This window comes from Acinonyx jubatus, chromosome B1 (assembly GCF_027475565.1).
Source record: "Acinonyx jubatus isolate Ajub_Pintada_27869175 chromosome B1, VMU_Ajub_asm_v1.0, whole genome shotgun sequence".
NCBI lineage: Eukaryota > Metazoa > Chordata > Mammalia > Carnivora > Felidae > Acinonyx > Acinonyx jubatus.
In genome coordinates, this window is record NC_069382.1 from 201,618,782 (window position 1) to 201,643,080 (window position 24,299).

General features: G+C 50.2%; 1 protein-coding gene across 14 annotated transcripts in view; it reads right to left on the reverse strand.

The window, feature by feature from the left end:
* Positions 1-3,252: 3,252 nt before the first annotated feature.
* The window catches only part of PIGG (phosphatidylinositol glycan anchor biosynthesis class G), a 43,622-nt gene continuing 22,575 nt past the window's right edge, over positions 3,253-24,299 (reverse strand). For 9 of the 14 annotated variants that reach the window (XM_027060421.2, XM_053217748.1, XM_027060542.2 and 6 more), the window contains 7 exons: positions 20,682-20,899; positions 20,054-20,335; positions 18,229-18,686; positions 15,789-15,980; positions 12,501-12,810; positions 8,523-8,686; positions 3,253-3,957 (listed from right to left, as the gene is read on the reverse strand). In XM_027060421.2, coding sequence (XP_026916222.2) covers positions 3,744-3,957; positions 8,523-8,686; positions 12,501-12,810; positions 15,789-15,980; positions 18,229-18,686; positions 20,054-20,335; positions 20,682-20,899 — 1,838 coding nt within the window. In that variant the 3' untranslated portion in view covers positions 3,253-3,743. Of the gene's footprint in view, positions 3,958-8,522; positions 8,687-12,500; positions 12,811-15,788; positions 15,981-16,068; positions 16,088-16,399; positions 16,626-18,228; positions 18,687-20,053; positions 20,336-20,681; positions 20,900-21,351; positions 24,238-24,299 lie in introns of those variants that run through there. The other 5 variants (XM_027060886.2, XM_027060944.2, XM_027060776.2 and 2 more) reach the window with 5 other exon arrangements.

Consider the following 24,299-nt stretch of genomic DNA (forward strand, 5'->3'; position numbering starts at 1 on the left):
CACGGACTGCAAGATCATGACCTGAGCCGAAGTTGGATGCTTAACCGACCAAGCCACCCAGGCACCCCATGGTCCTTTGTGGTTCTATACACATGTGAGGATTATTTGTTCTAGTATTGTGAAAAATGCAATTGATATTTTGATAGGAATTGCATTAAATATGTAGATTTTTGGGGACAGGTAATATGAACATTTTGACAGTATTATTTTGATCCATGAGCATGGTATATCTTTTCATTTGTGTTTTTACTTTCTTTTATCAATGTCTTACAATTCTTAGAGTACAGGTCTTTCACCTCCCTTGCTGAATTTACTTGTAGGTGTTTAACTTTAAAAAAATTTTTTTTTAACGTTTATTTATTTTTGAGACAGAGAGAGACAGAGCATGAACAGGGGAGGAGCAGAGAGAGAGGGAGACACAGAATCTGAAACAGGCTCCAGGCTCTGAGCTGTCAGCACAGAGCCCAACGCGGGGCTCGAACTCACGGACCATGAGATCATGACCTGAGCCGAAGTCGGACGCTTAACCGGCCAAGCCACCCAGGCGCCCCGGTGTGTAACTTTTTTGTGTGCAGTTGGAAATGGAACTGTTTTCTTAATGTATCTTTTTTGCTACCTCATTATTATTGCATAGAAACGCAAAATACATGAAGCAAAAGCTAACAGATCTAAGAGAGAAACACATAGATCCACAATCATAGTTAGAAATTGTAGCTATCCTCTCAGTAATTGAAAGAATAAGTAGACAAACAAATCAGTAAGGATGTAGAAGGTCTGGCTGACAACTACTTCGACCTAATCAACAGGTATAAGATATCACACTAAATGATTGCTGAAACTACAGTTTTTCTTCTTTTCCTATTGCACATGGAATGTTCATCAAGATGGACCAACTACTAGGCCAAAAAGTGAAGCAGGAAATATTTCAAACTGGATGATAATAAAAATGCAGCATATGAAATTTTGTAAATACAGTGAAAATAAACCTTACAGAGAAATTTATAGCTTTAAGTGTTTATTTTGGAGAGGTAAAAAGGCTTAAAACGATTTTAAGTTTCTATTTTTAAAATCTAGGAGAAAAGACACAGAGCAACTGTTGTTCGTAACGATATTAACTATTTGATGGCCAGGAACCAATTTTAAGCATCTTGTATCTTAACATGATAGCAAATGTAGACACTTTGCTATATGTAGCTACATTTTAGGAAACTGACTGGGGGCTTGAGTATGATATGAATTGCATCCTCATGGTTTTCTATTTAAAATAATGGAAAATAGATCCCCAGTTACTGTTTTAGCATGAAACAATGGATTTTCAGAATGGATTATTAAGTGGGAAATGACCCGTAACTAGAAAAAAAATTTTTAGAAAGTGATAAAATCTTAAAATATTTGTAAATTAAATATTAAGTATCTGTACATTAAGAAACACTCTCCCATCAAAAAGACAAGAAATAGGGGCACCTGGGTGGCTCAGTCAGTTAAGCAACTGACTTCGGTTCAGGTCATGATCCCTCTGTTCGTGGGTTTGAGCCCCACGTTGGGCTCTGTGCTGACAGCTCTGAGCCTGGAGCCTGCTTCGGATTCTGTGTCTCCCTTGCCTTCTGCCCCTCTCCTGCTCATGCTGTCTCTCTTCCTCTCTCTCAAAAAAATAAACATTAAAAAATTATTTAAAAGGACAAGAAATAACAAAGGCGTTCATGAGGATGTGGAGAAAAGCAGCCCTTGTGCATTGTTGGTGAGAATGTAAATTGGTGTGGCCACTATGGAAACAATATGGAGGTTCCTCAAAAAACTAAAAATAGAACAACCATATAATCCATCAATTGCACTTCTGAGTATTTATCTGAGGGAAATAAAAACACTAACTCAAAAAGATACCTGTACCTCCAGATTCATAGCAGCATTATTTACAATAGCCAAGATATGAAGACAAACTAAGTGCCCATTGATGGATGAATGGATAAAGAAAACATGGCATATATTTCTACACACACACACACACGACAATATTGCCAAATGCGACAACATAGATGGATCTTGAGGGCATTATGCTAAGTGAAATAAGTCAGAGAAAGAAAAATCCTGTGTGATCTCTCTTATATATGGGATCCCAACCAAAAAAACCCCCAAAGCTCATAGATACAGAAAACGAATTGGGGGTTGCTAGAGGCGGGGAATGGGGGTGGATGAAGGGGGTCAAGAGGTATAAACTTTCAGTTATAAAATAAATCCTGGGGATATAATGTGCAGTGTGATGACTATAGTTTAAGATATATTTAATTTTTTTAAATGTTTATTTATTTTTGAGAGAGAGATAGAGCGTGAGCAGGGGAGGGGCAGAGAGAAAGGGAGACACAGAATCTGAAGCAGGTTCCGGGCTCTGAGCTGTCAGCACAGAGCCCGATGTGGGGGGACTCAAACTCACAAACCATGAGATCATGACCTGAGCCAAAGTCAGATGCTTAAACAACTGAGCCACCCAGGTGCCCCTGATCAGTGAATTTTAATAAACTGGAGCAGAGAATTTCACTGACACAGTTTCAGATTCCACATTGCAACTAATCTTTAATTTTTGTAAGTTTATTTATTTTGAGAGACAGAGACAGTGCAAGTGGGGGAGGGGCGGAGAGAGAGGGAGACAGAGAGTCCCAAGCAGGTTCTGCACTGTAAGCATGGAGCCTGATGCGGGGCTTGAATTCACAAAACCATGAGATCACGAATGACCTGAGCCGAAACTGAGAATTGGACGCTTAACTGACTGAGCCAACCAGGCACTGCAATCTTTTCTTTTATAAAATAACTTTTATTTTAAAATAGTCTAAATCTCACAAGAAGTTGCAAAAATAGTACAGAAAGCTCCGCATACAGTTCACCCAGCTCCCCCAACTATCTCGTACACAGACCCAGAACTTCTCAACCAGGTAACTGCTAACTCAGGTGCAGACCTTAATAGGGCTTCACCTGTTTTACATGCACTTGCTTTTTCTCCAGTTAACCTTTAAGAAACCGTTGTTTGTCGAGTTTTTCTAAAGGATTAGAAAAAGAACACTCCTCCCCCCTTTGCCAACCATGTATTTGTGTGACTACTTCAACCAAACACACATATCACAACAGAATGATTGCAGAATCTAGCCACCAGACGCCACAGAGATTTGCAAAAACGTGAACCAATGCCACTCTCCTCAGTACGTATTTTTCTTTTGGAAAAAAATAGTCACTTTTCTTAAAAATACGCTATGTTAACATGGACTGAATTTACATCTTTATTTTCAATGACTAGGTTTTGAAATGTCTTCATGTTGATAGATGAAACCCACCCATGATAACCGAAGCTCCCCGAGACCTCCAGTGTCTTCTAGGGTAGTGAAGGGTCTGAGCTCTGTGAGGTAAACGCCGGCAGTGGGTAAGCCTCCTCCCACAGACTTCCCGGGCTCTCTTAAGTCCACACGACGCCGCAATAACGCATACATTTGAGTCAGAGGAAATTAGAAGTTCAGAAGTTTATGGAGTTACTGTCAACAAGGGAACATGATTCATATTCAAACTACTTTAAAGTGACCTTTCAAATCACTTACTATTTGATCTAAATTCAAGTATAGCAGTAAAAGAAACTGAAGCTATTCATCAACTCTGTAGAATTCACGATATTTTTAAGAATGTTCTCACATTTAAACAGATTTTTTTCACTACTCAAATGCATGAAGTGAATGGACTTTAGAAATATATTGTTCTCCCAGTGCCTATGACTTTGTGTTGGTTTGATCCATGGCTGTGAAGAACACACAGATGGCAGCTGTGATGAGGATGTGCATTCCTTCATAAAGAAGTTTTGGAGAAAACACACTCCATATAAATAAATGGTAACGCAGGGATGTCACCAAAATGATATACGCAGAAACTGGAAAAGAACAGATCAGTGCGTAGCAGAAGCAAGCATGACTCAGTGCAGAACCACTGTTAATAAAAAGGGAAATATGGATTAGTACCTGCCACTTCTGCCTCATATAAGGCACGAACATAAAAGCAAACAGTATTTTTACTTTGAAAATGACCGTGGTAATTCTTGCTCCTGGCCCTCCACCCCCACCCCGGCCTCCCAGTCTGGATCTGGTCAGTCTGATGGGTAGGAGCTTGCCTGAGGGGACATCAGCTGCAGGTGGCTAACCTGTCCCTCTCCAGTGTCACAATCTGCAAGAATAGTTTTGAAAAGTGCCCTCCAGCTTTTGCAGTTATGTTTAAAAATTATGTGCATGTACTACTATACAGCACAAATATTATGAAACACAATGAAAAGAAAATCCCACTGGATGAGATACAAGTTTTGAGCTCTGCTTTGTGCTGCCCAGTGAAGCATCTGGTTGGTGTGGTCTGGGGACACTGGCCTGCGAGTGTTTGCTAAGCAAATGAACCGCGAAGAACATGCCCAAACATGAAACAGCCCTCAAAGCACATGCTCAGGTCGTGATCTCACGGTCTGTGAGCTCGAGCCCCACGTTGGGCTCTGCGCTGACAGCGTGGAGCCTTCCTTGGGATTCTCTGTCTCTCCCTCTCTCTCCCCCTCCCCCACTGTCTTAAAAATAAACGAACAAACATTAAAAAAAAGAAGACAAGTTTTAGTTCTGACGCCTCCCCTCAAACACTGCAATGAGCGTCTGTGGTCAGTCTATGCCACACATCACCGCTGCCCACTCTTCCTGAAGTGTGGCCTTCATCACACACACAGCTATCTTCACTGGGTGGGACTCACATCAGCAGTGCTTCGTATGGGGATATGGACATGGGCCTGGGATTACTGGACTTCCAGGTGGGGAGCGAGCACACCCACCAGAGTAGATGCTCTGTGTGCTTAGGGGAGTCTTGGGGTGCCATGCTCATACTGGGAAGGGTCTGGACATGAAAGGTGAGCAATGAGTTCTGTGTAGAGCAAAGGCTGGGAGGCAGAGGAGTGAGTGTGTGCACATATGTGCTCCACAAAGGGGCTCCCTGGGCCTTGTCGACCAGGCACAACTATCTGGTGCCATCTAAGATTCCCCCCAGTGTGCTCACTGTCCAGTGAGAGGAGCCAAACAGTCACTCAAGGGCCAAAGGATGCCTGGCCGCTCATGCTCACAGTTCTTGTCCCCTTCTGTGCCCTCACCTTGCCCTAACTGGTTCTCCGTCTTGGGCCTTGGTGCCCATCCTTCCTTCCTGCCGCATTCTCCAGCTGCCCCATCATCCCCGGCAGGCAACATACTCTCTCTGCTTCTACTTGCATGCCATCCTGTGGCCTCGTCCCTTTGTGCGTGCTCCTCTCCAGCTCCCTTGACTGATCGTGACCACTTCCACCCACATGCCCTTCTCTGGGCAGCTGTCCTGACCAACACCAGCAGACTCAGGGGCTCAGCCATTCTGGGCTCATCTTTGTGATGTGCTCAGCAAGTAACGGACCCGTCTCTCTGCTACTGCCACCAGCCCATGAGCTCCTGCACCTTGGGTCCCACTGAAGATCCAGTCCATTAGGCCGAGGACCTCCAGGGAGCTGGGCCCTGAGGCATTATCTCATTACATCCCTCAAGGGCCACTGCACCAATACCGGTGAAACTCTTGGGAACAGCTTCCTGGATGAATACTTGTGGCCCATGGCTCTGCTACCCCTCTCTTGGGGAGTGCCATGGAGTCCGTGCTTAGCTAAGAGCCTGCGGACCTTGCTCCCTTCTTGAGCAGACAGCATGGAAGCTGGAGCTTGCCACAATTTCACACATAGTAAACATGACCTAGTTAGAAAACTCTGGCTTCTTCCTTCCATAGCAACATCCAGGGGGTCACCATTCCCACAACCTCAGCTAAGATGACGTGCACTGTAGGGAGTGAATGAAGGCCTCACAGCCTAGCTCAGCATGGCTGCCCATGCCACCAGGCTCTAGACCTGAAGCCAGCCCCTGTAGCCAAGGGTCATGAACACCCAGGGCCCAGTTTCTGAGCCACTAGCAATATTTTCTTTTTCTACTATTTTAATATAGCTCTACTTTTCTTACTTGACTGAAACAAAACAACTCCAAAAACCAATGAGTAGAACTTGATGTAAAAGTAAAAGCTTTTAAAAAAGAAAAAGCAGGGCGCCTGGGTGGCGCAGTCGGCTAAGCGTCCGACTTCAGCCAGGTCACGATCTCGCGGTCCGTGAGTTCGAGCCCCGCATCAGACTCTGGGCTGATGGCTCGGAACCTGGAGCCTGTTTCCGATTCTGTGTCTCCCTCTCTCTCTGCCCCTCCCCCGTTCATGCTCTGTCTCTCTCTGTCCCCAAAAAAATAAACGTTGAAAAAAAAATTTTTTTTAAAAAGAAAAAGCAAAACCTTTTCTAAAATAAAAGAGAAACATGTCTTAATTAGGGAAAACGTCATGTAATACTCTCCAGTTGATTAAAATGCTTTCAGCTTACTTAAAAAAAATGCTTTGTTTTTTTTTTTCTCCCCAATACAGACAGATGAAAAGCGTCAGGAAAATCAAACTGCGATCCCAGCACCAGAGAAGCTGCCCTTCACAGAAGCCTAGGCTCTCACTGTCTGGCCCTCATCCTCCCTGGCCCACCTGTTCAGCTGGTCTGCAGACCAGACACGGTGTGCTTAGCAGAGCCATGTGCACTAAGGCAGTCAAGCTCTCCAAGGCAGAGGCGAGCACGTCTTGCCAACTCAAGGCCCTCTGGGTCCCCAACACATGATGGCACTGACGAGGACCGAGGCCTCCCAACCCAACCTAACCCTGGTCACAGAGACATCTAGGAGCCTGCTAGGGAGAGAACCAACAGGTCAGTAGTGGTCTCGTGGCCCACGTAGGTTCACAGGCAGCACGAGAGCCTGAAGGTTATCGTGGGCAGTGCAGCGGCCCCCACATGCCTCTGCTCCAGCCAGCAGTGCCTTGGCTTGGAGGCGCTGACCATCAGACGAGCAGTGACTATCCACAGACGGTCCCCAAGTGTGCATCCGAGGAAAACACACTGACTTGTAGGCATCTTTCCTCAGGAAACCTAGAGCGAGCTGGAGAAATGAGACTCCCACATTTGGGAAGCCAAACATCAACCGTGGCAATTCAGAGGGGCGGCCAGAAGGTCCCCGGAGTAGGAAGCCTGCTCTCCACAGGTGAAGCCTTTATTTGCTTTCTTGCTCTAAACTTTGACTAGAGGGTATCACCTCACTCACTCCTACACTCCCCTCCACCCCTTACGTGACTGTGGAATGGGAGAAGATGGTGGCCCGTGGACATGAACTTGGGGGCAGAAGTCGAGGGTCCCTGAGGCCTGAGTCTCAGGAGCTGGTCTGGGGTGAGGACGAGAGGCTTCCCATGAAGTATGTGCTGTCCTGAGAGGTGGGACCTGAGCATGTCCCGGGAAGTTCAGACATGGGTCAGCAGTCACCATAGCAGGGGCTGCACTCTAATGGGGGGGCAGAGGAGTGGGGGTCTAGAGGGGTAACAGGGACAGGAGGCCTCAACCTCCCCCAAGCGACATCCCCCTGTAGGACTGGGGACACAGCGGGACATTTGGCAGGAATATTGTCCTTCTGGGGCCTGCCCCGCATGTTCCACAGCCCACTCAGCATGTGGGGGCTGGTCTAGCACCTCAGCCAGACGTTGGCTTTCAGAGGGGAGACCACGCCTGTGGGGTGTTACTGAGTAGCTTAAGAAAGGCAACGGTGCTTTTGGGACTGGGGCACTGAGAGAGCCCCGACACACGTTGCACGGCTGCTCATACCACCTCCAGCACCTGTGGGACTCCTCACATAGGCCCCACCCCCCAGGAGGTGATACCATCACACCGTTTTACAGAAGGGAGAGTCTGGGCCTATTTGGAAAGTGCAGAATCAGGCAGGCCACATGCCCCTCAGGCTGCACTCTGCCAGGCCGGACCCAGGCGCTGTTACCGTGGTACACACACTGGGAAGCCCCTGCCTTATGAAGCCTTCTTTCTGGGAGGGCCAATGCATAAACAAATGAGGAAGCAGGGAGGAGCATGGTGGGCAGGAGGATGGGGTAGGCTGCCCCATGGGCTGGCCAGAGGGGCAGGCCACCAGGTGGAGCCCGATGGGGCCTCTCGGTGGCAGGGCAGGGCACGGCCCCAGAGTATGCACCCACTGACGGCATCCCCTCAGGCCTGTGCAGGCTCCTCTGTAGCAGGGGTCCTGGAGGTGAGAGCCATCATGTCCTGTCTTTGTGCCCGAAGGGTGGCCAATAAGGCCACCAGCAAGCAAAGAAACCGAGAAGGGTCCCTGGAAACCATACCCTGGTATAGGCTGGAAGAGAGCAGCAGAAGCTGGCTGCCCCTGTGGCCTCCCCATCATCCCGACACAGGGCCCGGGTGGCCACAGACCTGACCTGCACCCGCCTCTGGCTCACACGCTGTGGACTGTTCATTCTTATTTGCGGAAAGGAGAATGCATGAAGACTTTTAGCCCCTTGGGGTCTGGAACCCTGTATCTGGAATAAGGTACTCTCTTTAAACGGCCGACCTGCCATCAGGGTTTGTGCTAAGAGACAAAGAACAGCTTCACCTGCTGGTTTCTGAGCTCAGGAAGCTCACTAAGTGGCTGGCCCACAGCACGGGTCCTGCGAACGTTGCAAATGCGGTCAGGAACACAGCTGGGACCTCCACGTAGGTGTCCAGGCCCACGAAGCCCGCTGAGATGTCCACCGTGGCTATGTTGTTGGAGTTTCCCTGGAACACAGGTAGAAGCAGCACTGACACAGCCACCAGCAACCGAAGAAAGCTGCATGTGGTCACAGTGACACGGACACCCAGGAGCCCCAGATGCCTGCCCACTCCTTTCCCACCTCGCTGCCAGGTGGGGAGGAACAAATATACGTCTGCCGATGAACTACGGAAAATTCCAAACCTTCCTCAGATCTATCTACTTAAGGCAGACACGCCGACCTCCCTACAACAGAGACCCTGTCTGAGGGCTGCACCTGGTCTTGGGAGGCAAGGTGGCCAAGGAGAGGCTGAAGGTGGTGTTGCCACATGGCTCTTTCAATGGGTGAATGCTGCTGCTAGGAAGAAGAGGGCACGCTGGCCACTGGGCGGGGGGGGGGGGGGCTTGGCCTCCAGCTTACGTGTCGGATCCGAGACACTGATGGGTAACGAATGCATGGCTCATCTTGCACAAAAGGGTAGGGTCTACATCCAAGGGAAGGGTCTCCTAAGATTCAGTCCCTCTCTCTACTTGTAGTCTTCATCACTGCTGGTGACCTTTTCCTTAGCTACTCAGGACATTTATAAGTTTGATCGCACAAATGTCTGTCCCAGCCCAGCAAAGATCCCTCCTGGAACCACTTATTGATGGCTGAGGACACAACTCCAGCCAGGTGTTCATGGCTTCACAGACTTGCCAGTGGAACCCCAGTGCCTCCCCCTTTGCTGCGTCATTCCAGATGGTCACCGGGTCATGTTGGCAGACCTCCCAGATACCTCAGAGACACCCTCTTACAGCGGGCCCCTCCCCGGACAGCAACCTCTCCTGTGCAGCTTCCCCTTTGCCCACTTTGCCAGTGGCCGCCTGAGCCTTTGCGATTATGTAATTCCCATTCAGAAGCCTCTTGCGACAGACCGGGGAGACCCTGGAGCTGCTGCGCAGAGGGAGGAAGAGTCCCAAGTGCTGTGGCAAGGGAGGCATGATGAAGGACAAGTGGATCTGACACTGGGAAGCTGCCGGAGATCCCACCGAGGCCGACTCACTCGTATCCAGAGAGGGTTGACTGCAATACTGTTATCGCAGCCAAGGCACAGACGGCCTGCTCTGGGGCTTTACTTCCATCGACCCATTCAGTCCTCAACAGTCCTGATGTGGTGCCATCGTGACCCTCAGTGAACAGGTGGGAACCCAGGAGGCCAGCTGGGTACCAGGAATCATGGAGCTGAGGGCAAGAAGGAGAGGCAGCAAGCCTGTAGGTCTTGTCCCGGGAAAGCTGACCATGAGGGAAGGGCTGTGGGCAGGGGAGAGGCGAGGGAGACCCACACTGCTGCTGCTCAGGGTCCGACGTGCCGCAGGACTTGCTGCACAGGGTCTGTGCTGAGTTTGCGTGCGGACAGGCCCCCCAGCACACACCACAGTCTGCTGCGGGTTCCACTGCCCAAGGCAGCACCGGACGAGAACCAGTACCACGTGCGATCACCAGTGCTCCTTCCTCACCACCCGGGGAAAGTGGCTGCATGCCACAGAGGAGCACACTGAACGTGAGGCTGTCTCCTTGCTCGGGGCGTGACCGTGGCTCCTCAGTCTTCCTGACACCGAGGCCTCAGTGCAGGACACTATGCCAAGCCAGCAGCCACTTTCTCCATCTCGGCTCAGAGGGAGCCCGAGTGAGTCTCCCCACCCGTGCCGGCAGTGTCTACCGTGTGGCTAGTTCACGAGCACCATGACGTATCTGTGGATATGCCGAAATCGCTCCTGTGTGGAGTCCTGGCGGTCCACGTGCCCCTGGGGTAGGAGCGTCTGGTGCCCATCAGACACGCTCACTGTGTAGCATGGCACCCGGGAGCCTGGAGAAGGGAGAGGGGCGGGCGATTTTCCATGGCGATGGTATTCCCATTCCCCACCAGGGCACTCGCGGTCAGAGACGCGGAGACTGTCAACAGTGGAACTCCCGGACGGAGGTCACCACCAGGAACAGGCCTGTGCATGGCTTTCAGACAGAGAGAGGACCATGAGACTGACGGGCCACCTAGACATTTCTGGAATGCCCAGAAAAATGTAAAGTCCTTCTACAGCAACACATCAGTCACACTGAATGGCCAAGAGTGAAAGAGCCCTAACACAGGCGTGTCGCTGCCAACAAAGTAGAGCAAGTGCCATCCAGAGGCCGACGCCGACCCGCGCCTCTCTCTTCTGCGGCTCATGGTGCCTCAGCTGCTTGCTTCGTCCTTTCCCCCTTTCCGGCTGGTGTTCTGGAATTCCTGGGCTAACTGTATTCCCTCACTTCCACAGGGCTGTTTCTACATTTCTACTGGTAGCTAAGAAAGGCTGTGGTCTTTGAAATGTGGCTGCTTGACACCACGGAGACACACACACGACGGAAAGACCGTGAGGCCCAGCCTGTGAGGGGTGGAGCTGACTGACGGGCAGCGTGGACCTCAGCCACCAGCACCTCGTGGGATGGGCAGCGACTCCAGGGAAGTGCGGTCACTCTCCAGGTCCTACGGACTCCAATCGTGCCTTCTCTGTGGGTCCTGAGGGACACGGGCAGGCAGTGAGAGCTACTATATAGGGTGCCTCCCGTTCTTCACTACTTTAACCCTTGCAGCAGCCAAGGATGAGATGAGGTGTTAGTTACTCCATTTGACAGATGAGACCAGGGCGCAGCAGGTGCCTGCCAGACGCCAAGTGGCTTAAAAGTACTGGACACCAGTGTCAGGGCTGCAGCTACCCACATTTCTGCTGGGGACAGCCACTCTGGAAGCCACCCAAGGGCAGGACTGGAGACAGAAGTATGGAGTCCCCCAGGGGAGACGGATGGCAAGCGGGGGGGGGGGGGTTCTGAGGGTCAGGTCACATCCTCTAGGACTTATGGATTTCTAGAACTTCTCCCACCCCCTTCTGGCCTTCAGGGAACAGATGGAAAGCCATGATGGGGGGCTGCTCTTTGGGGGATGCCATGAGCACCAGGAAACCAGGAGAGAAATAGCAAGGTCAGGGAAGAAGCCCAGGCCCACCTATCGGGACACACAGACCACACAAGTCCCCAGGGTCTGGAAGAGGAGGGAGGAGCTGGTGCTCACAGAGGAAGTACGGATCCTCACTGTAAAGATGGGAAAACACAGCTGAGACACTCAGGGGTTTGCGCACAGTTCTTCCACCAGAGGGCACAGGGCCGACAGGGGAGGCTGGGGAGCTGTGCCCACCCTCCAGGGTCCTAGAGGCAGCAACTAGGTTGAGGGTGGGGCCCTTCGAACTGGGCAGAGAGATGTGGGAAGGCTGGGATGGAACTAAGTCCCTTTATGGCCAGGAGCTGGGCCCTCTGTCCGCCTGCCCAGGCGCCGCTCCAAGCACACAGGCAGATACTGAGGTCCATCCTGGAGGCAGCTTGGACTTGCTTCTGATGGGCCCTTTAACACTGGAGAGATGACGTGACGACCACGGGGCCCCGGGGGATTCATAACCACGTGAAGACACCCAACAGCATGGCCAGGGGAAAGGGAATAGAAACTTCAGTTATCACTTCATCAGATAAAGCAATGGAACAGTGAAGTGCCTCCCTAACCAGTCACGGTAAATAGACCTAGTGCACAACCACACACTGTGTTAAGCACTCACGGATCCACACTGAGGGGGTCGGTCTTAAGTCAGTCACTGAATTTTATCCTATCAAATACACATGAAATTTAAGCATCATTCCCCCACACCATACTGTAAGTCCCTTCACTGAACAGCCTTTTTAACTTCCCAACTTATGGTAACCTTTCTCAGAGAAAAACTAAAAGAGAAATGACATAAAAAGTTAATAGGCTTCTATTCACAATAGCAATGAAGACCTACCTGGAAATAGAAGAATGCTTGACCAAACCAATAATGCATTACAGTGATCTCAGCTGCATCATGCCTCAGGGGCTTCCAGATGAATTTAGTCATTATAGTCTGAATCAAGAGGCTAAATACTAAAACTGGAAGATTATGTGGTCTAAAAAGCAAAGCAGCCAGAAGAACTAATCCACTATATATCTCCCATAAACCCACAGTCTTGATTGTGAAGTCTGCAGCAATGACTTGAGATTTAAGCAAGTCTTTGGTGCCCGTGAACAGAATGCCCAGGACAAAGACATGAACAAAACGAGCTTCAATAAGACCCCTAAAAAAAAAAAAAAAAAAAAAGCAAAAGAGTTTGATTCATTAGCACCAGCTCGAAAGACTCAAAACATATTTTTCCATGAAAACCAAGAGTCCACTTAGCTGACTAAAGAAGCCATAGTGCCCGCCCGCTTGGGTGACACCGTGGAAGTGGGGGTGTCTGCTTCTGCATCCCAGCCTGCAGGACTCCCCTTGCTCAGAGGCTGGCAGGCCTGTCCTCTCTCTGTGCACATCTCTGATGGAACGCACTCATGGGAATTCTGGGGAGTCCCATTCATCTGGCCCAAGGATGGCCTGGCACAAGGCCAGAGCCATCACTTGTAGGGTCCCAGGAAAACTGCCCACCGGCTTCACACGGTTAATTTGAAAGACCCCTGCAACGGGATAAGGTCAAGCTCTAGCAGAAACTTCCGTGAAGTTCATAATGCTAAGATACAACTGGACGTGCTCACAACCGTGAGTACTTGCGTATGCACACGCATGCACACGTACACAACGGTGCAGAGAACACTGTGGGGCCTGCAGAAGGGCAGGGCCAGGTTCATCTGGGCTCTTGCCACTTACTAGCTCTGTTGCTGGGGGAAGTTACTTAAGGCTTCTGACGCTCACTTCATTATTCCTAAAATGAAGAGAAGCAGTACCTACACCTCACAAGCTCTCCTGGGAGTTAACCAAAGAACAGAGGTAAAGTGTTTGGCACGTAATAAATGTTAAGGATTATTGAGAATTATTTTAGCACTTCACTTACAATTATTTGTAAAGGATATAATTTATGACACCATACCAAAAAATTTCATCTAATGAAACACACATATCCCTAAAACATACTTTAAATAAATTCTATACATCAAGTATTTTATAAATACTAGAAAAGCTGACCACTTAAAGTAATGCTAAATAAACAAAATTTTAAGTGAAATCATTATCATAATAACGTTATGTGTTTTGAAACACTGAATGTTCCTATCTCAGATTTTCCACGGAAGGTTTGTGCACCTAAAAAAAATTCCTTTTTAAAACCACAGTTAGTTGAATTTGACCAGTCCAAGCACTGTCTGCTGTGTGCCTCTAGTGTGTAGACACCAGCCACAGGGCCATGCGGCAGCCAAAGAGCTAGGGTTAGGTGCAACCCCACGGCCAAGGTGTGCTAAGCAGAGAGCTGATGACAGACCCAGTAGGGTTAAAGAAGGAGAAATCAGCCAAGGTCCGAGTCATCAGAGGGGGCAGAATGCATTCTGGGTGGTGAATACGAAAGAGAACACCAGTGGGTGCCTTCAAGGGGTTCACCTCCTTGCCCCAAACCATTCAATGCTATCTAGGACAATGTCCACCTGACCTTCCACTCCAGCAAGCCTGGGCCTCACAGCGGAGAAGAGGCAGGAGCTAAATGTAAGGGAGTATTTTAGAATATCTATGGACAGCAGCAGACTGAATGGAGAGAAGCAGCTGTTAGGGAAATCTAGAACCCGCACGGCTCGAGACCTGGAGTAGATCTCTTAGTGAGAGGGATCTAGAGTCAGGATAGATGGGGGTGGGGAATGGAGGCATTTTACAGGCAGAACACCAAGCAGTGAAGGGAAGTGAAAGGGTGCATTGAACTGTGCTTTGAACACCAAGAAGGTACATGCTGTAGTGTCCATGAAAGGTAAGTGATCCAAGTCTTGAGATGAGTGGGGAGGAAATTAGGTGTACCGATCTGAGAGGAAGCGAGGAATGTATTCACGTATCACGCTTTGAGATTTAGACAGCCCTGTGGACATCCTCAAGTGTGACATCTAGCCTTGACATCTGCCCAGAGTCTCAGACTCCAAAGTGAACAGCCTTTGAGATGTCTCTACACCATCCTCCCCCTACCTGACCTCCCTGCCTCGGGTGAAGGCCTACCACCCTGCCATCACCTCAGCCAGGCTCTGGGTATCACCTCAACTGCCCGTACTGTTGGCAGGTCCTATTTTCAGGTGGGCCTCATGCCTCCTGGCCACTCACACAGCCTGGTCACAGCCCTCAGCTTACACCCTGACCTTTTCTGAGAAGATAACATTTGCTTTCCTTTCTCTGATTAGAAAAGCAATAAAAAAATGAAAATGCATGGAAAGGAAGATCACGAGCCACCTGTGAGTCTGTGTCCTAAATCTAATCACAACCAATTACATATTTGAGTCTTTCATACAAACATGAAAAAATACGCATCTACTTCATCAACTGGGGCCATATGATAGTTTTATAGCCTCCTGGTCCACGTCTTCTCATCGTCTATGAAAACACAATACCCAGCACAGAGCTTTAACATCACTCAGAGGTTCATCCCACTACTGTCGGCCAATTATCTTGATTTGTACTCTGTGTACTTGTAAATAATTTTTCAGAGAGCGTGCCTGTGTCCTGGTTCCAGGCCTCATCTCTGGTTCTGTTCTTGAGATAAATTTCATAAGAGGGTGCCCAGGTCACAGGGTTGGATACACTCAAAGTTCTTACCACGTTTTACAACCTCCAGAACAGCCTCTGCTCACCCCACCCCACATTGCCTTTAAAAAAAGAAAAGCTGCCAGTTTTTGACACATAAAATGTGGCATTTATGCCTCAGTCAGCATGGGGGGGCCCCTCCCCACCCCAGGAATTCACCGTCAAATTACGGGAAAGTTGACTTTTCTGGTGTGCTTTGTTTCCCAACTGATAGGAAGCGACCCCTCTTTGTGATTCCTGTTACTACTTCTTGACCGAGCAAAACTGAATCCTTTCCGTTTCTTATTTTTAGAGAACCCTTTACTGTAAAAAATAAACCTCAGTGACCTTACTCCGTTATCTGTCTTTCTCCTGCCAAAGGAAAGAGACTAAAAGAATCAGTTTATTGAGGCATTCCTTGTCCAGGCTCTAGTAACTGCTGAGATCACGATTCACAGAAACCGATTCCAAAGTTCTAAAGACCGCGTGGCACGTTTCAGTGTATAAAACATTAAATAGATTTGCCAGTACGCTTACTTGGAAATGTCTTTGCTGTCTCGTTGCCATGGGAACAGGACATTTCCAATGGCTGCCCGGTAGCAGTAGACACCCAGGAGGCCAAGTGCCATGGCTACTTTTGACGTCAGGGAGCACCTCCTCTGCACCAGCGCAAAAATCATGATGAGTGAGAGGGCGGCCAGAACGGAGAGCTCAGCTTTATGATCAGAACTGAAATGAAACGGAAAATCCCCAAATCGCTAGTAAGTATAGCGATCGATGTTACGGATCTACACCAAGTGGCTTTCTAGGAACTGTATTAAAAATAGCTGGTTTTTCTGAAAAGCAAAAAAGAAAAGAAAATCGTTGGTGCTGTAAATTCAAAGGTTCTTAAAATGCGACAAATGAGTTAACCTGAGCTCTCATTTCTCATTCACAAATGGTCCCTGCCACCAGGTCTGCACTGGCCAGCGCAGTGACCTGTATAGAACGCTATCCACTGGCTCCCCTGGCAACTCCATGTTCCCCCAACCACCGGTGAAGAGATTCTGGGCAAACTGTGTATTTGCCAGCATACGTCCTGCTCACGGGAGACCAGCACGTCCTGGCGCAATCCTCTCTCATTCCCTCATTAACACAAATTGACTCACTTGAGAGTGTCTGCTCGTTCCCAGGCGAGGAGACTTTGCAGTCAGGCTCGGGGCACAAAGCCGTCATGGCAAAGCTGCGCCCCTGTCTCCGTCCGGCCCCCGCCCACCATCCTGCCACCTCAGTGAGTGCTGCGCTGGAAGGCAGGATTCTTTTGTTTCATTCATCACAGCATACACTCACGAAGGCCAGACACTCAATAGTTGTTAAGTGGATGAGTGACTAACCCTGCCAAGGTAAACACACAGCAGTGGAAAAAGTACTTGGAAAAGACTCAGAGGAAAGCTATGGCCAGCGTCAGGACATGGGCCCAGGGATGGCGGGAGGTGATGGGTGTCGTGCTGGGGCCTGGCCCTGCCCTGGTGCTTGGTCTGGGAGGTGGTCACCTGGGTGTCCATTCGCTGTCGCTCTTTAAACTAGATGTTTTATGCACTCTCCTGGATTATTCATTGTAACAACTGAAAAACAGCAATAAAGAAGGTAAGTTCAGATGCCTCTCAAGAAGCCCTCCTCTGAAGGAGAAATGGGGCCACGTTGCAGCTTCTTCACGAACTGACAGGACTAATTCAGCAGCACGGGGAAAGCTGTGATGCAGGAAGGGGCACCCTCTGAGGGGAAGAGGTCGGGCCTGATGTGCCGGAGGAGGGTCCAGACTGAGGAGTGGGCACAGTGGCCCCTGGAGAGGGGGGCAGGGCATCAGGGGTGGGATCAGCACATTCTCCTGCAGTGCCTCAACTCTCCAGAAAGGTAAGTGAGGCTTCTGGGCTGTCCCAGAGCTGCCCCAACCTCACATGCTCAGGCAGAGGTCTCGAGTTGCTTCTGCTTCCTCACCTGAGGTGGGACAGGCCAGCGATCTCTCTCCAGGCCTGCTACAAAAACAAAACGAGCAGGCACGTGGCCGGACCCGGAAGAAGCTCCCTGTGGTTCCTGTGGTTGCCAGAGGTTTGCCAACAGAGTTAGCACTTGGGAGAAATTTCCCACAAGAATTATTTGACCAGAGGGATGATTTTTATAGCCTGTGATGGATCTTTCCAGGTATCTTGGAGCCATGGCAGCGTGCGGTCAGGGGTCCTCTGCTGCTCGCCGGGACTGCGTTCTATCACTTCCTTTTGTGTGTCTGCTGTGAGTAAAATCACACCTCGTTGTTTGACCCTACGCTCCCTGATCACTAGGACGGTGGGCATGTCCCTCGTCTTTCTGTTGGCATTCCCTCCTTTAGGAATGTGTCTGTCACTGTCCTGAGCCCCCTTCCTGCTGGCGACTTTCATACAAGTCCTTCACAGCGACAGGAAATAAATTTTTATTCTGTTCTCTTCCTTCTCCTTTAGTTTTCTAACTCTTCACTGACAGGCAATTAGAATATATAATACAGCCAGTATTTTCTGTCCCACTTTCCCCTCTCTACTGTGATCCTCCCCATCCACTACACTTTCGACTAGGTTGTCCAGCCATCAGCCTCAGGGTGGGGAGAGAGGGGAGGAAGGACGGAGGGAGAATGGCCCTGTCCCAGACCTGCCTTGTCGGCGAGGAGGCAGCAAGTAACAAAACTATATCCTCGCTGCAGTTGTCATTTTAAAACTCAAAGGTTTTCAAATACAAAGGTATGGTGACTCAGCAATAAAAAAACCCCAAACATGTTAGGGTAGCCTCAAATAAATCCATCTTTCAATATTAATTCCTGGCTTACAGTCTATTTTTCCATTTCTTCAGTTCTCAAATACCACTTCCGTCCTGAGTATAAAAAACAGGCCTGAATTTGGAAAAAGAACACTCTGTGGCCAGTCAGCCATGCAAGGTCCGGCCTAAGGCTACAGCTCATACTCTCTCTCACCTGGTGAGCCAGTGCCCCAGGTCAGGCCGGTGGGCCCACTGCACACCCGTCTGGTTTAGTGACCGCAGCAGCCGGCAGCAGGTAAGTATCACCCAGGGGCTTGCCATCGCCATCCACTTCTCCCAGCCTCTGAGCGTGTTAAGGGAAGTGGGGCTCTTAGACGCTCTGTGGGGCTCTAGCTCGTCATGGCCGATGCTCCCGTCCTGTAACGCTGGTGCAGTGTTGACAAACCCCCGCTCCCTGTGCGAGCATCGCCGGGGCTCACAGTCGTCGCCCAGAAAGCAGTTTCTGTAGATTTCGTGACACAGAGCCAGACACAGGGTGTTAACGAGGAAGTACCAGGTCTGGTGCTCTTCCTCGATGAAGCTGCTTGCGCCCAGACTCAGCACATGGCCCATGGTCCCCAACAAGATAACAACATCCAACTCTGACCATCGTGAGTTTGGATGGGCTGGATTCTGTAAAAGGAAAATGCATTCCGTGAGGGAAACACACGAAAATTACACAAATCCCACCCCAGGCACTTAAAGTTCTTGCTCACAGAGCATGACCTGCTGTGACAGGCACTTGCGGCTCCTCACGCCCCCACCCACCCCCTGCTCTGCTCTGGAGGGACTGTCACCCTGGACTGCAAGCCCTAAGCTGAGTGACAAAGAGAACAAAGATACTTAGCCGCACACCGTCTGGGCAGTGCTGCAGCTCCGAGAGCTCCCCTACTGGCTCCTGGACCCAGCCCTCCTTGTACCCTCATCCTTTCCCTCAGGGCCTAGGCCTCCAGGGGTCACAGGCAGTTCCTGCTGCTTGATACCAAAGAACCCCCAGGATATATGCAACCAAACCAGACATTTAATTTCTCCATGAATTTTCCAGAAATCCAGAAAGCTTTCATTGAAATGGTCCATTCCCTCGAAACAACAAAGTTGGCGCCACGGCACCAACCCTTCCCTGTGCCGAACGCGTTGAAGATTAAAGATCAGGACTCCGCGACTGTCATTTGACAACTTCTTAGTGTTTCCTCTATTGGTCGTGCACAGCTTGTAGAAGACAGAAAGAGAGATACCAGGAACCCTAATTTAGGGCCTAGAGAACGAACGAAATGGCTCGAGGGAACGCTATGTTCTAATGGGGGAACAGAAGCGTGCTAGGAACGGCAACACGTCAGCTCCTCAGACACAGGCACACGGGGAAGGGCCTCTGATCGTTCTGGGGGCCTGGAGTGACTTCCCTGGGTCCCTTAGGCTCCGGGCCCCACGGACCAACCGTGGCTGCCCACCTCTGCTTCGCCACACTGCTACCGTGATCACGAATATAGGTGTCAGAGGCCGAAGGCCCTAGGAAATCTACAGGAAAACATCAGTCTCGAAAAGAAAACTGCACTTGACGAGGCAGATGGACTCCTGAGGAGGGCAGGGTGAGCACAGGGTCCCAGCCTCCTGCTGACCCTTCTAGAAGGTCTAATGAGTTGACTCCTTCCTCTCTGAAATGTTCTTCCCTTGGCTGAGCTCAAACACTTTCTGAGAGAGGTCTGATTCACACTGCACCACCAGTCAACTGCCCATTTGTCTGTGACCAGCAGCCCATGTTTAGAGTCACAGGAACCCTGTGTTTACAATGAAGAAATGAGGCCTGTGACCTGGCAACACAGGTCTGAGGGTCTGAGGTCAGGATGCTCAGACGTTGGCCCTCCTGAAGTGTGGGCTCCTCAACTCTGCCTGGTTACACACCAAGGGGTTTAACCAGTGTCTGAGGAATGAAAGATCAGCTGAGATAAGAGAAAAAGGCCGATCCAGGAAGACAGCGTCCCGTGCGCGGGAGCCAGCCTTACCTTGCTCAGGAGCTTTCCGCTGGCAAACATCTTGGCAAGAGCAGACACAACCGCACAGAGCAGTGCGGAGATCAACACCATCACTCCACCTGCCGTCAGCCATGAGAGGCCACAGAAATAGCAGGAACTCTCAGCTGAGGTGCACACAATGACGTGAAGAGCAGAAAGAACCAGAAACATCAAATAAAACAGCAGAGAAAACACAGGCGACCACAGAGGAATTTCCAATTCAGCCTTGCTGCTCAGTGCTTGCGGGATGCTGAGCAGGAGCAGGGTTAGGACCTGGCAGAGAAAAACAGCAGCAGTGTCCATGACTGATGGGCTCGGAGAGAACCGCTCAGAAAAAGCCTGCCTCCTGACCTTGTGCCAGCTGCCCAAACGTTGGACACAGAAGAAGAAAGCCCAGTAAGCACGGTTTGTAAAGAGCTGCCAAGAACACACGCATCCTCGACGCCTGGCAGTACTCTGGGCACGAGGGCACACCACGAGGGAGTTCAACGAGTAAAGAAACTGGCATTTTTCCACATTTAGGAAAAAAAGGGTTTTATACACTTGAAACTACAAAATTCTGGCTGAGTTATCAAATCAGTTTAACAGCCGAGCCGTGACTCCACACAAGCAGCCGTACCTCCAGAACCATGACGGTCCCCACCAGCATCGAGTAGATGTCGTACTGAGCCACCTGTCTGCTCAGGGATAGGCTCAGAGTCCTCAGGGCATCCAAGTACTGCCTGCGAACCTTGGTTCCCAGGTTGAACAGGACTTCCGAGGTATTTTCCTCCAAGTACAGTCTGATCCAGTTCCCATGCAACCTCTCTGCCATTTTAAACTGCTCAAACCCAGGCTCTACCAAGAAGAGGACAAGGTTACATTACAAATCACAGACAAGAGGATGCATCTGTCATTTCAAAGTATTCCATTATTCACACGCATATAGTGCGAGCATAAATTCTGAGACCTAATGGAGGTGAATTATTCCTTGGGGGGTGGCCAGCAACGCCTTCAGTGAAACTAACAGCTGATGATCCTCACGAATCCTCGGACATCCTGCCAGCCCGCTACAGCCGCAGGCACAAAGCAGCACCCAATAGGGACAGAAGCATGTGCCCCCCTGTCTCTACCTTTTACACCTGGTTTTGCCTCCTCCTCTTCCTCCCCCTTCTCTCCCGATCTCTCTCCACCCTTTTCTTCTTCTTTCATGTGCAATATAAAAACAACCCAGAAATGCGTTACATTATTAGGTCCTCGGTGTTAAAAATCTTTCCAGTGCTCACACACTGTGAGGACCCATCTCTGACCTGTTTCCCTCTTTGCAAGACCTCTCTGGAAAGGGACAGCAGTCCTGACCCCTCCTGCCACGATGCCGGGCTAGATGATCCTCCCCAACGCCAAGCTAGGCCGGCAGAACAGCTGCTGGGTGAAGCCCAGCCCCCACTGCTGCTGGCTCCCCGTCTGGGATGGCAGCAGCAGGCAGCTCAGCGTCAGGAAGTTGCCTTGCTCCCTTCTGGAGTTGGACCAGACCTACCGGTGACTCAACTCATCTGCAAAAGCAAGAACTTCCTTTCTGAGACTCCGTGGTATTTAACGTGCTCCTCCGACTTCCAGCAGAGCCATTCTAAGGTGGTCTAAACCATGCCTTTCAGGATTAGGGTTAAGGCTGCTATATGACCCTGACCACAGCCCCGCCGCTGCTGCAGGCACCAGGTGACCAAGTGCTGATGGCAGGCATGACCCTAACCCTCAGATAGGGATGACTGCCATGCCCACTGCAGAGGGGAGGCACTCGGACACCAGCCCACAGGCTGGCAGGTGTGACGGCTGGGATCTAAACTCAATTAGTCTGGGTCCAGGATGGAAACCTTAATTGTTATACCCCCCTCCCCCGCACCTTGAAGTCACAGAGATGTGGGGGCACCGGTGTCTATACCCAGAATCACAGAGGCAAGGGGCATGGGGCTATGCCTGCCTGGGGCTATGCTCCAGCTGGGTTCTCACACGTGCATGGAAGTGCACGTTGTGAAAAATGCTACGGAGGAAAGCGGGGGAACATGGGAGACTTTTGGTAACACTGAGGAAACTGAATGAAATCCGGGGTTGAGGGTGGGGAACAGTAAGGCCTGATATTGAAGCTGAAGTGGAAGGTGGCCCAGGAATCCACCAGGTGATCAGTGGGGAAAAGCATCCATTCTATGAGAGTAGCACATGCACAGGTCTTGAGACGAGAAAAGCCTGGCCCACTGGAGTGAAGGGGGAGCGACGGGCAAGCTGTATCAGATTGGGCTGGATGTTAGGGGAGGCCTTGAAATCAATTCTGGCGTCAGACACATACCCAGTTTTGTCTCAGGAAACACTGCTGACGTAGACAAAGGGCATCCCAGGGGCGTAAGGCCCCAAGAATGCTTTCCCATTCCAGGGACTGGCCTAAGTCCATCTCACGGGCCTGCTTCCCGCCACGCCCACTGCAGTGCCTATTTCTCCCTACTTGCTACTCCTGAAATAAGCAAACAACCAGCGCTGTGGTTTTGTTTGGGGTTCTGCTGGTTGTTAGTGTAGGAAAAAGGACACACATTATCAATAACAAATTTGCAAAAGCTACCAAACAAGTTATTTTTGAAAACAAAGTAACCACTGTGTCTAGTCGGGACTGAAATGTGCACCAGAGCCGGTCTTTCACCCAGATTTTCACACGGTTGCTCACTGGGGGCCTCATCACTGACAGGGGCTGGCTCTCCAGCCATTCAGGACACCTGGCTCCCCACTAGTCCCTGCAGGGCTTGTCGTCCACCAGCAGCTCAAGGCCAGTCTACGTCTCAGCGCAAACTCATCAGCATCACCATACTTCCTAGTACTCCTCCACTATCTCAAGTAGGAAAAGCTGCCAACATCACACTGAATGTCACCTCAAACTAGGAGTTGACTTCCTCTAAGTTCCCAAACCAGCCCCAGTCCCAGCAGCAAACACGCTGTCCTTAATATACCTTGATGGTCAGACAAATCATATGAAAAGATGGTCGTGGGGTGATCTGGATCATTCCCACCAGAGTATCAATACCCCTTAGTGTTTCCCAGCTTAAAACTAGAAACAATATACCCTGTGTCGGCCTCCACCCACCTCAGACAACAGCCATTTCCACGCCCCAGGTCCTTCCCTGTCCCCACTCCAGCCTGGTTTTCTCCCAGTTCTCCATATGCACTGCTCCTGACAAAGCCACCGACAACCTCACCTGCCAGATGAATGGTCCAGTCTCAGTTCCTCACTTTAGCTTACCTTAAGTAGCGCTCAACATAGCTGCTCACTCCTCCCTTCCTGAGTTTCTTAATTTACGTGACTTCCTCAACACCAACCCCCTCACCTGGCAAGCACCCTGCCTTGCAAACTTGCTCCTCCCACACCCTTCCCCGTTTCAGTAACGGTCACTCCATTCTTCCACTGTTCTAATGAAAACCCCAAGCTGTTCCTTATGCCTCTGGTTCATCTGCACCTTATATCCAGCGCATCACCAAATCCTGCTTGCACTACCTTCAAAATATATCCAGGATACAGCCATTTGTTCTGCACTGCACTGCCACTGCCTGGGCCCTCACACCACCTCTCACCGAGGCACTGAAGCAGCCTTCGGACTCTCCTACCACACAAGGCAGAGCCTTCCACCTGGGCACCTGAGAGAGCCTTTGAGAGCCTTTGAAAATGCAGCTTGAAGATTTCAGACTCTGCACGAACGGCTGCATGGGCTCCCCATCTAGCTCATCAAGAGCTTCTCCAGGGCCTAGAAGGCCTTCCTATCCCTCTGACCTCATCTCCTTCTGCCTTGCCCCAGTTCGCCCTGCTCCAGCCACTCCGTCCCCCTGGCCCTCCCTTGAAGGTGCAGGCAGGTCCCCACTGCAGAACCCTGCATCTGCCACACGTTCTCTCCCGGTGTCAAAGGCCAGGCCTGCCCCGACAGCCCTCATCCACCTGCATTCTCCACCCCTTCCCCCATACAGCCTTTTCCTAAGGCACTCCTCACCATCCTACTGCTACTTCTCCTCTGGAAGGTAAGCTCCATGAGGGCAGAGCCCTTGTGACTCCAGTGCTTGTAATAGTCCCCAGCCAAACAGGAACTTAGTGAAAAAATTCCATATTTGTTGAATGAAAGAACTTGATATAGATAACTGTATCTGTGGGTGTTGCTAATGGTGTTCATCAGGGTTCTAATAAAACAGAAGCACAAAGACTGATGACCTACACACAACGGAGGAAACACCA